We start from the raw sequence: 15,228 nt of genomic DNA, 5'->3' as shown, positions 1-15,228 counted from the left end.
AATGTCTACACTTTCTTTATGAAATGGTAGGGGTACTTTTTTACCCCCTTACCATTTCAAACAGGGGGGCGGGATCTGGGGGTCCCCTTGTTAAAGGAGGTTTCCAGATTCGGATAAGCCCCCCACCCGCAGACCCCCACAACCACTGGCCAGGGTTGTGGGGATGAGGCCCTTGTCCTCATCAGCATGGGGACAAGGTGCTTTGGGGGGACCCCAAAGCATCCTCCCAATGTTGAGGGCATGTGGCCTGGTACGGTTCAGGAGGGGAGGCGCTCTCTCCTCCCCCCCTCTTTTCCTGTGGCCTGCCAGGTTGCGTGCTCGGATAAAGGGTCTGGTATGGATATTTGGGGGGAACGCCACGTCTTTTTTTTATTTGACGCGAGGTTCCCCTTAATATCCATACCAGACCTGAAGGGCCTGGTAATTGAATTTGGGAGAACCTCGCGCTTTTTTTTTTTCTTTATCAGTGACTTTCAATTACTGTTCTCTGTATTACGGGGAGCCGACAATTCATTATAGCCGCAGGGGATTTTATATGACTTTTTTTCCTGCAGAAATGACACTTTGTGCAGGGACAGTTCTAAGCACGGGAAACATGCGCCCCTTTACAGGCATACTATACACACCCCCCAGGTACAAAATTTAAAGGAATATTACACTTTTATTGTTTCACTTTAAGCATTATTAAAATCACTGCTCTTGAAAAAAACTGCAGTTTTTAAAACTTTTTTTTGCATTGATCCATGTCCCCTGGGGCAGGATCCAGGTCCCAAAACACTTTTTAGGACAATAACTTGCATATTAGCCTTTAAAATTAGATTTCTCCTATAGACTTGTACAGGGTTTTCGAATTTGCCGCAAACACCCCAAATTGTTTGCTGTTTCAGTGAACAGACGAACAGGCAATGTTCGAGTCCAGCTCATCCCTACTCAGCAGGTAGGTTGTTCTATGTTCATCTTGGAGAACGAAGCACAGATCTTCTGTGGGTGTCGGACACCTCTAATCCTTCTATCTCTTCATGTCATCCCAGACAGACTTTGTGATGGTGAGATCAGGGCTCTGAGGGGGCCAAACCATGACTTACATGACTTCCAGGACTCCTTGTACTTATTTACACTGAAGATAGTTCTTAATGACATTGGCTGTATGTTTGTGGTGGTTGTCCTGCTACAGAATAAATTTCAGGCCAATCTCCTCCCTAATTGTATGGCATGACGGAGAAGTATATCCCTGTATTTCTCAGCATTGAGAACATCAGTGATCCTGACCACATCTTGCCCCAAACTTGCAAGGAACCTTCACCATGGTTCAGTTGCATGCAGACACTCAATGTTGTATTGCTCTCCAGCCCTTCCCCCAACAAACTGCCTCCTGCTACAGACAAATATTTCACATTTTACTCATCAGTCCAACCTGCCTGCTGACATTTTTCTGCCCCCTCAGTTCCTAGGTTTTCTTACATAGTTGAATCACTTAGCCTTGTTTCCACATAAGAGACTTTTTGGCCACAATTCTTCCATGAAGACCACTTCTGCCCAGACTGGGTCCCACTGGTCTACTCCAGTTCTGTGCTGATGGCAGTGCTGGGCATCTTCAGATGTGGAAGGAAAGAAAGCATGATGAGTCTTTCATCTGCTGCATTCAGTTTCCTTGGTCAACCACTGCGTCTACACTCCTCAATATTGCCCAATCAATGGTGTCATCAATGCTGGGGAAAAAAAGGCAGATACTTATCCATCATGCTGTACTATCAGGGAGGTGTGTGATTGGCCCCAACTCTATTCTGTAGTGGACAACCACCCCAAGCATCCAGCCAATGTCATTAGGAACGATCTTCAGTGTAAATAAGGAATCTTTAAAGTGATGAATTGGCTCCCACAGAGCCCTCAGCATCATGGAGTCTGTCTGGGATGACATGAAGAGACAAAAGGATTTGAGGCAGCCGACATCCACAGATCTGTGCTCAGTTCTCCAAGATGTTTGGAACAACCTGCCTACTGAGTTCCTCCATAAACTGTGTGCAAGTCTACCTTGAGGAATTGATGCAGTTTTAAAGGCAAGGGGCAGTCACACCAAATAAAGCTGGCATAGAAATTTTAGTTGTTTTCTATTATTATTATTAATTGCAATTAGTTAGAGAGGAGTTGGCTGTATGGATTGTCAAGCTGGGAATCCCTTCTTGTAGGGGAGGTTTAATCAGTAAATGTTGAACACCTACCATGAAAGTATAAATTAATCCAATCAGCACCGGGTGCACTTCCCCACAATCCTGCAGAGAAAAAAAAGACAGCATTAGTGCTGAATACAATGAGGATCAGAGTTATGAATTGAATGTATAGTATTTATCAGTCACATAGCCATATACACATTCATATTCTTTAACTATGGGTTTTCTCTCCAACTGTCAAGGACCCCTCCCCCCATGCTCATCCAGAGCTGAGTATCATATGGCTGCCAAGCAAGTTGCGGGTGCTGGCACCAATTGTGTCCCTAGCAACCATCACTGTCACATTTCTTTCATAGCCAGAAATCAACAAACATATAGGCAAAGGGGCGGGGATAGCAATGACACCACTGCCCAAATATGATCACAGTGATGTCACTATTATCCCCACTACTTCAATTATGTAGATAAAGACAGCTTGGGAAGCGGTCATTTAGGATCAGTCTTATTGTACCAGGTACATCAGGTTTTTTTTGTTTTGTTTTTTCATTTTGATGAGTTGTCGAGCAGTGGGCATTGTGATTAATGATGGATTTACAACAATGACATTTTAGGAAGATTTTTATTATTTTAATAAAGGACTTATCAAACACTTGGGTATTTTTATTTCTGGGTGGCATCTTTTTTTTTTTTTTGCTCTGAGAATGCATAGGTTTACAATTTTCCCCCACACTCATTCACATGGGGTGGGCGGGGGTGCTTGTTACACTTAAGCTCATTATTATGTATAGTATTTCTTTGTTATCTCTATTTTAAAATCAATAAAAACAGATGTTGCACATGTAATGTTACGGCCTGCAGAACTATTTTCCTTCCATAAGATGGCAGTAGCAAGTGTTATTTATTTAGCTTGTGACTGAGTTTAGGCTGTGGCACTCTGGGAAATGTAGTCTAGTAAAGAACCTGAGCCACGGCCATCACTGGGAAACCAACTATGATATCCAGGGATAACTGGGAGCAGGAGGGGTCTTAAAAATGAAATCCCAGGAAGGAGGGAGGTCAGTTGGGGAGCGCGTCAACTGGAGAGAGGATGAGAGATGTGCTGTGCGGTGCCAAGCCCTGCTGTGCTGAGTTTTGGTGGATGCTGCTGTATCCTCAGGTAGCTGGACCAAGCTCTGGTGCCTATTCTTCAATGTCCGTCTGTGATACAGGCAGAGCTAGGGGGGAACTTGGTTGCACCACCTCTGGCTCAGGTCTTCTGCTCCCTGCTCACCACTATCACTTGGTAACACTGAAATCCATCTTCTGCGTTTACACGTGATAGCTTATCTCCCAGTAGCTCTAACAGTTCAGATTTCCTGCGCAGATCCCACTGAGTGCCGGACAGGGACAAGAGAGATACAGAACAGGTGCACATGGTTTAGTGCAGTCATGGGCAGGAGAGGGTGCGTGGTAGGCTGCACCCTCTGTGGTCTCCATTTTTTCCCTGGTGACCAATTGTTGATGCTCTTACTGCATGATTTCCCTTGCAAGTGACTGTAGTATAGTATAGTATAGTATGCTGGGAGATACTACAGCCGGATAGGTGCTTCAGCTTAATATTGCAACAAAGGTAAGACATATGACAGATGATGTTGCTTTTAAGGAGGGGGGAAGATGAGGGCAGTGGAGGAAGGGGTTGCATGCAGAGGGAAGAGCTACTAGTTGAAGCCATTTGACAGGTATGTGTGTGTGGCATGCATGGTTGAGTTCCTCCACCTTTTCTATGAGAAAAAAAGCCCTGGATATGGGCCACCAGCACCAAGGCCTGATGGGGAAATGCAGGAGGGAACCACCAAGGTACTTGTCATCTCGCCAGCCATCAGTGATGATAACCTGCGAGAAAGGGGACCCTCCATCGGTTCATCCAACCAACTGACAAAGGAGAATTGCAGAGAGAGGGAGTGGTGAGCAGGTCACAGACTCAGTTAAGCTCAATCATTGTTGACACTGTCAGTTTTCACTTGCAATAAGTTGCAGGTATAAACCCTGCAATCACTATTGTGCTAACTGCTCATTCTGTTGCTAGACTAGGACCAATGCGCCAAGTTACCTGTTCTTCTTCCCAGAGCTCTGCACTGTGCACACCCCAACACCTCATTGCTGCAAGTGGGTCTGCCTTTGCTTAAAGAACCAAATTGCATCTAAAAACTCCCCTTCCTTGCTACTTACCTCTTCAGGTGAAACCTTAACCACTTCAGCCCTGGAAGATTTTACCCTCTTCCTGACCAGAGCACTTTTTGCAATTCGGCACTGCGTCACTTTAACTGACAATTGCGCGGTTGTGCGATGTTGCACCCAAACAAAATAGATGTATTTTTTTTCCCACAAATAGAACTTTCTTTTGGTGGTTTTTGATCACCCCTGCGTTTTTTTATTTTTGTGCTATAAACAAAAAAATAGCTCCAATTTTGAAAAAAAAAACACTATGATTTTTACTTTTTGATAAAATAAATATCCCCAAAAAATATTTAAAAAAACATTATTTTTCCTCAGTTTAGGCTGATATATATTCTTCTACATATTTTTGGTAAAAGAAAAATGCAATGAGCGTTTTTTGATTGGTTTGTGCAAAAGTTATAGCATCTACAAAATAGGGGATAGTTTTATGGCATTTTTATTGATATTTTTTTTTTACTAGTAATGGTGGCAATCAGCGATTTTTATCATGACTGTGACATTATGGCGGACACATCGGACAATTTTGACAAAAAAATTGCATTAATTACTGTAAAAATTTCACTGGCAGTGAAGGGGTTAACCACTAGGTGGCACTGTAGGGGTAAAGTGTGTCCTAGGGAGTGATTCTAACTGGGGGGAGGGCCTGTGTGTGACACGTCACTGATCGGCGCTCTCGATTACAGGGAGCAATGATCAGTGTCCTGTCACTAGGCAGAACAGGGAGATGATTGTTTATATCAGCATCTCCCCGTTCTTCCTCACCATGAGGTGATCACGGTTACAGTGTCCCCAGCGTGCACGAGTGCCTGCAAGCCACCTCTCAAATGGCAACATACAGGTACGGTAATCTGCCTGTACGCGCCCTTCTGCCGCAGTATATCTGCGTGAGGCGGTCAGGAAGCGGTTAACACCCGACTTATAGACATACCCTTATTTTTCTGCATGCCAACATCTCAAAAGGGCCCCAATGTAGCCAGCAGAAGATCACTTCAAAGACTATACTCAGATTACTGTATCCTAAGGACAGATCTGTGTCCAGCTTTACAGTATAATCTCTCAGACCTAAATCTAGCCCCTTTTTCTGTCTCAAATGGAACAATTGATCCAGCTTTGTTACTTTGTTGGCAATTTGTCTCATATGGAGCTACCATTTATACCCTAAAGGTCACAATACAGGCTTAAATTTTAAGCCCTTGTAAGGGACTCATTGAAGCTAATTGTGTATTCCTTTTTGTGTTCCTGTTGGTTGACTAAAATCTGTAAGGTAAACTCACACAGGACCCCCCTCAGTCTCGCTGACCTGGATCATGGCGATCTCCCGCTATGAGCCCTCATATATCCGCCTAACTGCCCCGGGGATTAGAAATACCCTTGTCATTATCTTTGTATTTGTACTTGTATTTGCATTTTTTTAAATTTTTTTACTAGCAATGGTAGTGATCTGTGATTGTTAGTGGAATTGCGACATTATGGCGGACAGATCGGACACTTTTAACACGTTTTTGGGACCATTGACATTTATACAGTGATCAATGCTATAAAAATGCACTGATTACTCTGTAAATGTCACTGGCAGGGAAGGGTTAACGCTAGGGGGCGATCAAGGGGTTAAATGTGTTCCCTAGTGTGTGTTTCTAACTGCATGGGGATGGGACTGACTGGGGGAGGAGGCATATCGCTGTTCCTACTTACTAGGAACAAACAATATGTCTCCTCCGCCCTGACAGAACAAGGATTTGTGTGTTTACATATGCAAATCCTCATGCTGGCTCTCGTGCCCGTGACCACAGGTGGTCGGCATCGATCGCGCCTACCGGCCACGCACATCAGGTCCCCCGCCGTGCCATGGGCACATGCCTCCAGTGACTCTTAAAGGGATGAAACATACCCATATATTGTTTTGAGCAGCCGTGCCATTCTGCCAACGTATATTGATGTGAGCCAATGTGCCAGTATACCTTGTGATACTTTTATAAGGCAAACCTTCCAATACAGTTACGAATCAAAATTTTGACAAAATTTCCATTATTCAGAGATTTGGCTGTATCCGAATTTCTGAATCACAAAAGTGATTGTCTACAGATTTCAACAAATCCAAAATAAATTATAACAAAACAAGTTATTCAAATTTGAAAAGGAATTAAAAATTGATAAATAATTTGAATTCAAAATTGAAAATGAATTAGAATTTGGAATTGAATTTGAAGTGGAAAAATTTTGCAATAAATAAAGTAAAAAAGTAAAATAAGATGATGATTCCTGCTTATACTGATTTTTAGAATACAACAGAATAGAATATACTCTATTCTATTTTATTCTGTTATATAGCCACTTCAGCTCCGGACCAATAAACACCTTAAGGACCAGAGGTCTTTTTGCAATTTCGCACTGCGCTGCTTTAACTGGTAATTGCGCGGTCATGCAATATTGCACCCAAACGAAATTTGCGTCCTTTTCTTCCCACAAATAGAGCTTTCTTTTGATGGTATTTGATTGCCTCTGCGATTTTTTTTTTTTGCGATATAAATGGAAAAAGAGCGAAAATTTTGAAAAAAAATGATATTTTCTTCTTTTTGTTATAAGAAAAATCGAATAAACTAAATTTTACTCATACATTGAGGGCAAAATTTATTCAGCCACATGTCTTTAGTAAAAAAAATGTCAATAAGCGTATATTTTTTGGTTTGCGCAAAAGTTATAGCGTCTACAAACTAGAGTACATTTTCTGGAATTTACACAGCTTTTAATTTATGACTGCCGATCTCAATTCTTGAGGTGCTAAAATGGCAGGGCAGTACAAATCCCCCCCAAATGACCCCATTTTGGAAAGTAGACACCCCAAGGAAATTGCTGATGGGTATGTTGAGCCCATTGAATATTTATTTTTTTTGTCCTAAGGGATTGAATAATGACAAAAAAAATAAAAAAAAAATTATTTTTACAAAAAGTTGTCACTAAATGATATATTGCTCACACATGCCATGGTTATATGTGGAATTGCACCCCAAAATATATTCCGCTACTTCTCCCGAGTATGGGGATACCACGTGTGTGGGACTTTTTGGGAGTCTAGTCGCGCACGGCACCCTGAAAACCAATCACCACCTTCAGGATTTCTAAGGGTGCAAATTTTTGATTTAACTCCTCACTACCTATCACAGTTTCGAAGGCCATAAAATGCCAAAATAGCACAAAACCCCCCAAAATGACCCCATTTTGGAAAGTAGACACCCCAAGCTATTTACTGAGAGGCATGTTGAGTCCATGGAATATTTTATATTTTGCCACAAGTTGCGGGAATATTACAAACTTTTTTTTTTTTGCACCAAGTTGTCACTAAATGATATATTGCTCACACATGCTATGGGCATATGTGAAATGACACCCCAAAATACATTCTGCTGCTTCTCCCGAGTACGGGGATACCACATGTGTGGGACTTTTTGGGAGTCTAGTCGCGCACGGCACCCCGAAAACCAATCACCACCTTCAGGATTTCTAAGGGTGCAAATTTTTGATTTAACTCCTCACTACCTATCACAGTTTCGAAGGCCATAAAATGCCAAAATAGCACAAAACCCCCCCAAATGACCCCATTTTGGAAAGTAGACACCCCAAGCTATTTACTGAGAGGCATGTTGAGTCCATGGAATATTTTATATTTTGCCAAAAGTTGCGGGAATATTACAAACTTTTTTTTTTTTTGCACAAAGTTGTCACTAAATGATATATTGCTCACACATGCTATGGGCAGAAGTCAAATTACACCCCAAAATAAATTCTGCTGCTTCTCCCGAGTACGGGGATACCACATGTGGGGGACTTTTTGGGAGCCTAGCCACGTACGGGACCCCGAAAACCAAGCACTGCCTTCCGGATTTGAATATAAAATGCTATAAAAAACAAACTAACCAGAGTCACCCGTAACACTTATACGGTGATCAGTGGTGAAAGGGTTAACTAGGGGCAATCAGGGGGTTCAAATTTTTATTAGGTAGTATATGGGGGTCCCTGGCGCTATATAAAAACCTGACGGGGAACCTAAATAACTAACTGGCTAACCAGCGTCACCAGTGACACTTATACTGTGATCGCTGGTGAAAGGGGGTGAAAGGGTTAACTAGCAGCAATCAGGGGGTTAAAACCATTATTGGGTAGTATATCGGGGTACCTAGCGCTATAAAAACCTGGCGGTGAACCTAAAAAAATAACTAGCTACCTAGCGACACTAGCGACACTGATGCAGCGTTCAGAAAAATTATCGCTTAGTGACACTGGCAAAAGGGGGTGAAAGGGTTAACTAGCGGAAATCAGGGGGTTAAAACCATTATTGGGTAGTATATCGGGGTACCTAGCGCTATAAAAACCTGGCGGTGAACCTAAAAAAATAACTAGCTACCTAGCGACTGTAGCGACACTAATGCAGCGATCAGAAAAACGATCGCTTAGTGACACTGGCAAAAGGGGGTGAAAGGGTTAACTAGCGGCAATCAGGGGGTTAAAACCATTATTGGGTAGTATATCGGGGTACCTAGCGATATAAAAACCTGGCGGTGAACCTAAAAAAATAACTAGCTACCTAGCGACACATGCAGCGATCAGAAAAATGATCGCTTAGTGACACTGGCAAAAGGGGGTGAAAGGGTTAACTAGCGGCAATCAGGGGGTTAAAACCATTATTGGGTAGTATATCGGGGTACCTAGCGCTATAAAAACCTGGCGGTGAACCTAAAAAAATAACTAGCTACCTAGCGACTGTAGCGACACTAATGCAGCGATCAGAAAAACGATCGCTTAGTGACACTGGCAAAAGGGGGTGAAAGGGTTAACTAGCGGCAATCTGGGGGTTAAAACCATTATTGGGTAGTATATCGGGGGGGGTTTGTGTGCCTGTGTGTACCTACATGTCAGTGTAGTGTTGGTGCACACTTACTTTTACTCTTCTCCTCGTAGTCCGGTCAAAAAGACCGCCCCGAGGAGAATGACATCACTTCCTCCTTCCTGTGTAAACAATACACAGGGGAGGAAGCTTCTCATTGGCCAGGAGCGATCCAGAGGGGGTGGCCATCACGTGATTGTGCCTGCCTGTGCCATTGTGCTGACGTACAATGGCAATACGGCGGTCCTTAAGTGGATAGAGTAGCATAATGCCGCGTACACACGATCGTAAATTCGGCCAGCAAAAGACCGATGATGATGCGACCGTGTGTACGCTCCATCGGACTTTTGCTGGCCGAATTTCCACCAGCAAAAGATTGAGAACAGGTTCTCTATTTTTCGGTCGGGAAAAGTTCAGATCGGAAATTCCGATCATCTGTTCCGACGTGCAAAATTCCTAAGCGTGCTCACAAACAATTTGACGCATGCTCAAAAGCATTGAACTTCATTTTCTCGGCTCGTCTTAGTGTTGTACGTCACTGCGTTCTTGACGGTCGAAAGTTCAGTGAACTTTTGTGTGACCGTGTGTATGCAAGACAAGCTTGAGTGGAATTCCTTCAGAAAAAAACATCCAAGATTTTCTGACGGAAAATCCACTCGTGTGTATGCGGCAATAGTCGGAATCATCATCGTATTTCACTTTTATGCCTTACTGTATTTAGTGCAATGTTTCTATTTCAAATTTAAATACATTTTTAAATTTGATTCAAAATAAAGAATATATGAAATTAATCCAAATAAACAAGATTAATCCCAACATTGAATCAGTCTAACATATTGAATATGACAAAACAAAATGAGTAACTTAACAAACTAATCTGAAACAAACCATATTTTTCCATTGTGACCATCTCTAGTCTGTTATTCTTTTATAGAGTTTTGAGTCTATGGAACTCTTGTAAGCCTGGAACTCATGTAAGCCTTACAAGAGTTCCGTAGCCTGTAAGTCTATGGAACTCTTGTAAACCTCAACCTCACTGATACCCCCAGGTATACTGGGGGTATCAGTGAGGTTGAGGCCACACACAGAGCTGGTAAGAGCAGGGGAGCCAAATCTACCAGCAGCTCTTGTAGGGGTAGCAGTAGAGAATAGCTCGGTGTCCCGAGAGCCGCACATCAAGCCAAGACCTGCTGTATGATAGTAAAGGGCGGTCTCAGCCTGGACCCCCACCAGGCCATGCCCCTAATACTTTTCACTCCACCTACCATAGTTTACTCTTGCGGGGTGTAGCTCTACATATATAGAAAATGATTCCGGTAACAATGCAACTATTCTGATTTGGTGCTATGATAAATTACACAAGTAAGAATTTTTGCCACGTTAGTTAATGACCATTTCTGATTTGTCTCACCTTGAAGATACATCAAGTCATTTTCAGGCTGCTCCTCCAATAAGCGTCCTTCTTCAAATCTACATCCCAGATGTTCCGTGTTTATATAGCGTTCGTAAGCAGGAAATCCGGACTTGTGTGGAGTGAACTCAAACCAAGCTTCTGAAATGAGAAGATTTTCCTCCAGTTATTGTCCATCCAGAGATGTCACCTCTACACACCGAAGAGTCACCTCTATTCCCTCTTCATTGCAAGAAATGTCCTTCCAAGCTTCACCAAGGACAAGAAAAACAAACAACAACAAAAAAGACCAACTGTAGAGCTGCCCGTGTACTAGAAGAGTTTTGATAGAAAAATGTTGTTTTCAAAACATTCATCTGATTTTTTAAATGATTGGTGGAGTCAAATCAATGTTTGTTTTCATCTGCAGTAGTAAAAAATTTTTAAAGAGCGGGATGAAAAATGTCTAATCTATTTTTTTTTTTTTAATCAAATGTATTGTAAAACCACACACACACAAAAATTGTCCCATCATTGAGAACATATCATATACCTTATCATATACCATATCATATACTTCTCCAGAGCCTCTCCCATCCTCTGGAACTCCCTGCCCCAGTATGTCCGATCAGCCCCTACCCTGTCCACCTTTAGGAGATCCCTGAAAACTCGTTTATTCAGGGAAGCCTATCCCACACCCACCTAACTGTCCCGGAGCCACCCCCATCAAATCATTCTCTGCAGCTATTACCTTTTTGTACCCACTCCCTTTAGAATGTAAGCTCTACGAGCCGGGCCCTCCTGTACCTTTTGTATTGTACTGTAATTGTGGTGTTCCCCCTATATATTGTAAATCACTGCGTAAACTGTTGGCGCTATATAAATTGTGAATAATAATAATAATAATAATAATATACCATCTTTGGTACAGTGTCTTGAAAAAAGTATTCATAACCCTTCAAATTTTCCACATTTTGCCAAGGCACTGTACCAAAGATGGTATATGATATGTTCTAATACGTAACTGTATTCTATTGGGATTTTATATGATAGACCAACACAAAGTGGCACATAATTGTGAAGTGGAAGGAAAAGGATAAATGGTTTTCAATTTTTTAACAAATAAATATATGAAAAGTCTGGAGTGCATTTGTATTCAGCCCCCTTTACTCTGATACCCCTAACTAAAATATAGCGGATCCAATTGCCTTCTGAAGTCACCTAATTAGTAAATAGAGTCCATCTGTGTGTAATGTAATCTCAGTATAAATACAGCTGTTCTGTGAAGCCCTCAGAGGTTTGCTAGAGAACCTTAGTAAAAAAAAAAACAGAATAATCAAGGCCAAGGAACACACCAGACAGGTCAGGGATAAAGTTGTAGAGAAGTATAAAGCAGGGTTGGGTTATAAAAGAAAATCACAAGCTTTGAACATCCATCATCCAAAAATGTAAGGTTTATGACACAACTGCAAACCTACTGAGAAATGGCCATCCACCTAAACTGACTGGCCGGGCAAGGAGAGTATTCATCAGAGAAGAGCCAAGATTTCCATGGTAACACTGGAGGAGCTGCAGAGATCCACAGCTCAGGAGGGAGAATCTGTCCACAGGACAACTATTAAGCTGCGTACACACAGTCGGAGAATCCGTCGGAATGCGTCTTATCGGACCGTGTCGTCAGATAATCCGACTGTGTGTGGTATGCATCGGACTGATTCCGTCCGAATCTCCAGCCGACCCAATTTTCCAACATGTTGGAAATATTTCCCGACCAACTGGGCCGGTCGGACGTAATCCGATCATGTGTAGAGCATTTTCATCGGACCAAGTGCCACGCATGCTCAGATCAAATTCCTACATCAAAGCTATTGGCTACTAGCCTGAATCTAGTCCCATCGTAACGAAATTACGTCATCACGTTCTGAAAGATCTGATTTTTCGACAACTTAGTCCGACCGTGTGTATGCAACAGTTTCGGACACAATCCGTCAGACTAAATCTGACGGACAAAATCCGACGGATTTGGTTGGCAGAATCTCCGACCGTGTGTACAGGGGCTTAGTCGCACTCTCCACAAATCTGCCCTTTATGGAAGTGTGAAAGAAAGCCATAAGAAGTCCTGTTTGCAGTTTGCGAGAAGCCATGTGGGGAACACAGCAAACATGTGGAAGAAGGTGCTCTGGTCAGATGAGAGCAAAATTTAACTTTTTGGCCTACAAGCAAAACGCTATGTGTGGGGGAAAACTAATGCTGCGTACACATGATCAGACTATCCGGTGGACTTAGTCTGGCGGACAAACCGCCGTAAAGTCCATCGGACTGTCCGAACGAGCGGACCTGCTCACACACGGGACTTTTCCGGCGGACTAGGTTGGGCAGAAATGAACGGACTTGCCCACACACACGGAGGAATGTCCGTTCATTTTGAGTGCTGTTCCAGGTAGCCGGGACTAGCAAAGGAAGTCAATGTCGCCGCCTTCGGTGGTGACATTGACACGTCACTAGCCCCGTCACCTGGTATGGACTTAAAGGGGAAGCCCTACCGCTGAAAAAACGGCGTGGGGGTCCCCCCCTTGGTCCATAGCAGACCCTTATGCAAGCACTCAACCCGGTCGGTCAGGAAAGGGGGTGGGGACGAGCAAGCACCCCCCCTCCTGAGCCATACCAGGTCACGTGCCCTCAACATGGGTGGTGCCCCCCACCCAAAAGCACCTTATCCCCATGTTGATGAGGACAAGGGCCTCTTCCCAACAACCCTGACTGTTGGTTGTTGGGGTCTGCGGGCGGGGGGCTTATCGGAATCTGGGAGCCTCCTTTAATAAGGGGGCCCCCAGATACCGGCCCCCGACCCTATGTGAATGAGTATGGGGTACAATGTACCCCTACCCATTCACCTGTGAAAAAAATGTAAATAAAACACAACACACAAGGATTAAAAATAGTTTATTGCACAGCTACGGGGGTCTTCTTCCGTCTTAGGGGGTCTTCTCGCCGGACTCCTCTGATATCTTCTGCTAGCACTTTTACTAGCGGAGGAGCCCGGCTTTCTTCTTTATCGCCACCCTCTTCTTCCGACTTTGGGGGTCTTGTCCCCCTCTTTGGTTCTTCTTGAAGGGCCTCCGCGCCTTCTTCTAGCTCTTTTACAAGCGGTGGCCTGGTCTTCTATCGCCGCTGTTGCCACTGTCTTCTGCGCCTTCTGTTCTTCTCTTCTTGAGCTGTTGACTCGTCGCTGTCTCTGGCCACAATGACAGGGACGTGGCATGCGGCAAATAATATAGGGACATCGCCGGGTGATATCCCCGCCCATTATTATGTCACAGTCCCAGGGGATGGTGAGGGTGTGTGAACCTGTTCCGCGCCATCCCTAACACACTCCCAACTTCCTTCTACTGCACGTTATGATCCCTTGCAATTAAATTAATTTGGCACAACCACCCCCCAGATTAAAACACAAGGTCCTATACTTCCACAAATACACAGGCGGTCTCGGCCTGCCTGACTTTGAAATATACCATGACTCTGCCATAATCTCCAGGCTCCTCTCCCCTGACCAAACCGATAACAATAGTAGAAGAAGACATGGCACAAGTGGACCTGCGGTTCCTGCTCTGGGGATACCACCTTAAACATCACTCCATACCCATGCTCTCCCCCTGATCACAGCAACGTTGTTACTATGGTACCGACGAAATTCCACCAACACTCTGTCCACCGATCCCAGCCCTCTCATGACGCTCTTTGAAAGCACAGCACTCCCGGACCTCTGACCGAATAAAAGGCTACGAGAGAACAGACTGGCCAATAGGGATGAGCTGAACCCCCCCCCCCCCGATTCGGTTTACACCAGAACCTGCGAGCAGACTGAAAATTTGCACGAACTTTAGAACCCCATTAAAGTCTATGGGACTCGACATGTATCAATGCAAAAAAAAAAGTTTTAAAAACTGCAGTTTTTTCAGGAGTAGTGATTTTAATGATGCTTAAAGTGAAAAAAAAGTGAAATATTCCTTTAAAGATCGTACCTGGGGGGTGCCTGCAAAGTGGCATGTGTTTCCCGTGCTTAGAACAGTCCCTGCACAAAATTAAATTTTTAAAGGAATAAAAGTCATTTAAAACTGCTTGCGTCTTTAATGTAATGTTTGGTCCCGGCAATATGGATGAAAATCAGTGAGACAAATGGCATGGGTACTCCCCAGTCCATTACCAGGCCCTTTGGGTCTTATATGGATATTAAGGGGAACCCCGCACCCAAAAAAAAAAAAAAGGTAAGGCGTGGGGCCCCCTGGCCCTATATACTCTAAATAGCAGTATACAGGCAGTGCAAACAAGACAGGGACTGTGCAGGTTTGTTGTTAAGAAGAATCTGTTTGTATTTTTGAACTGGTACATTTTTAAAGTGTAGCTCCAGCCAAAAAATCTATTTCTAGCTTTTTGGAAAACATAGGGAAGGGTTATCACCCCTGTAATATTTGTTTTGCTGTCTGTGCGCCTCTTCAGAAGATTTCATCTCACTTTCTGTCCCAATGACAAATGTTTTTGGAAAAATTTGGGGTTTTTAGTGAAACAAGGATTGG

The 15,228-nt window shown here is 43.5% G+C and overlaps 1 protein-coding gene across 2 annotated transcripts in view; it reads right to left on the bottom strand.

Annotated features, from left to right (window-relative positions):
- LOC143956893 (cytosolic phospholipase A2 gamma-like) overlaps window positions 1–15,228 on the bottom strand; it is a 352,634-nt gene that overhangs the window by 162,889 nt on the left and 174,517 nt on the right. For both annotated transcript variants that reach the window (XM_077467060.1, XM_077467061.1), the window contains 2 exons: window positions 10,676–10,816; window positions 2,220–2,270 (listed from right to left, as the gene is read on the bottom strand). In XM_077467060.1, coding sequence (XP_077323186.1) covers window positions 2,220–2,270; window positions 10,676–10,816 — 192 coding nt within the window. The remainder of the gene's footprint in view (window positions 1–2,219; window positions 2,271–10,675; window positions 10,817–15,228) is intronic.

This window comes from Lithobates pipiens, unplaced genomic scaffold, assembly GCF_037356315.1.
Source record: "Lithobates pipiens isolate NorthernLeopardFrog02 unplaced genomic scaffold, aLitPip1_a1.2 Scaffold_44, whole genome shotgun sequence".
NCBI classification, from domain to species: domain Eukaryota; kingdom Metazoa; phylum Chordata; class Amphibia; order Anura; family Ranidae; genus Lithobates; species Lithobates pipiens.
Note: the sequence above shows the minus strand (reverse complement) of the source record. Positions and strands in the feature narration are given on the sequence as shown.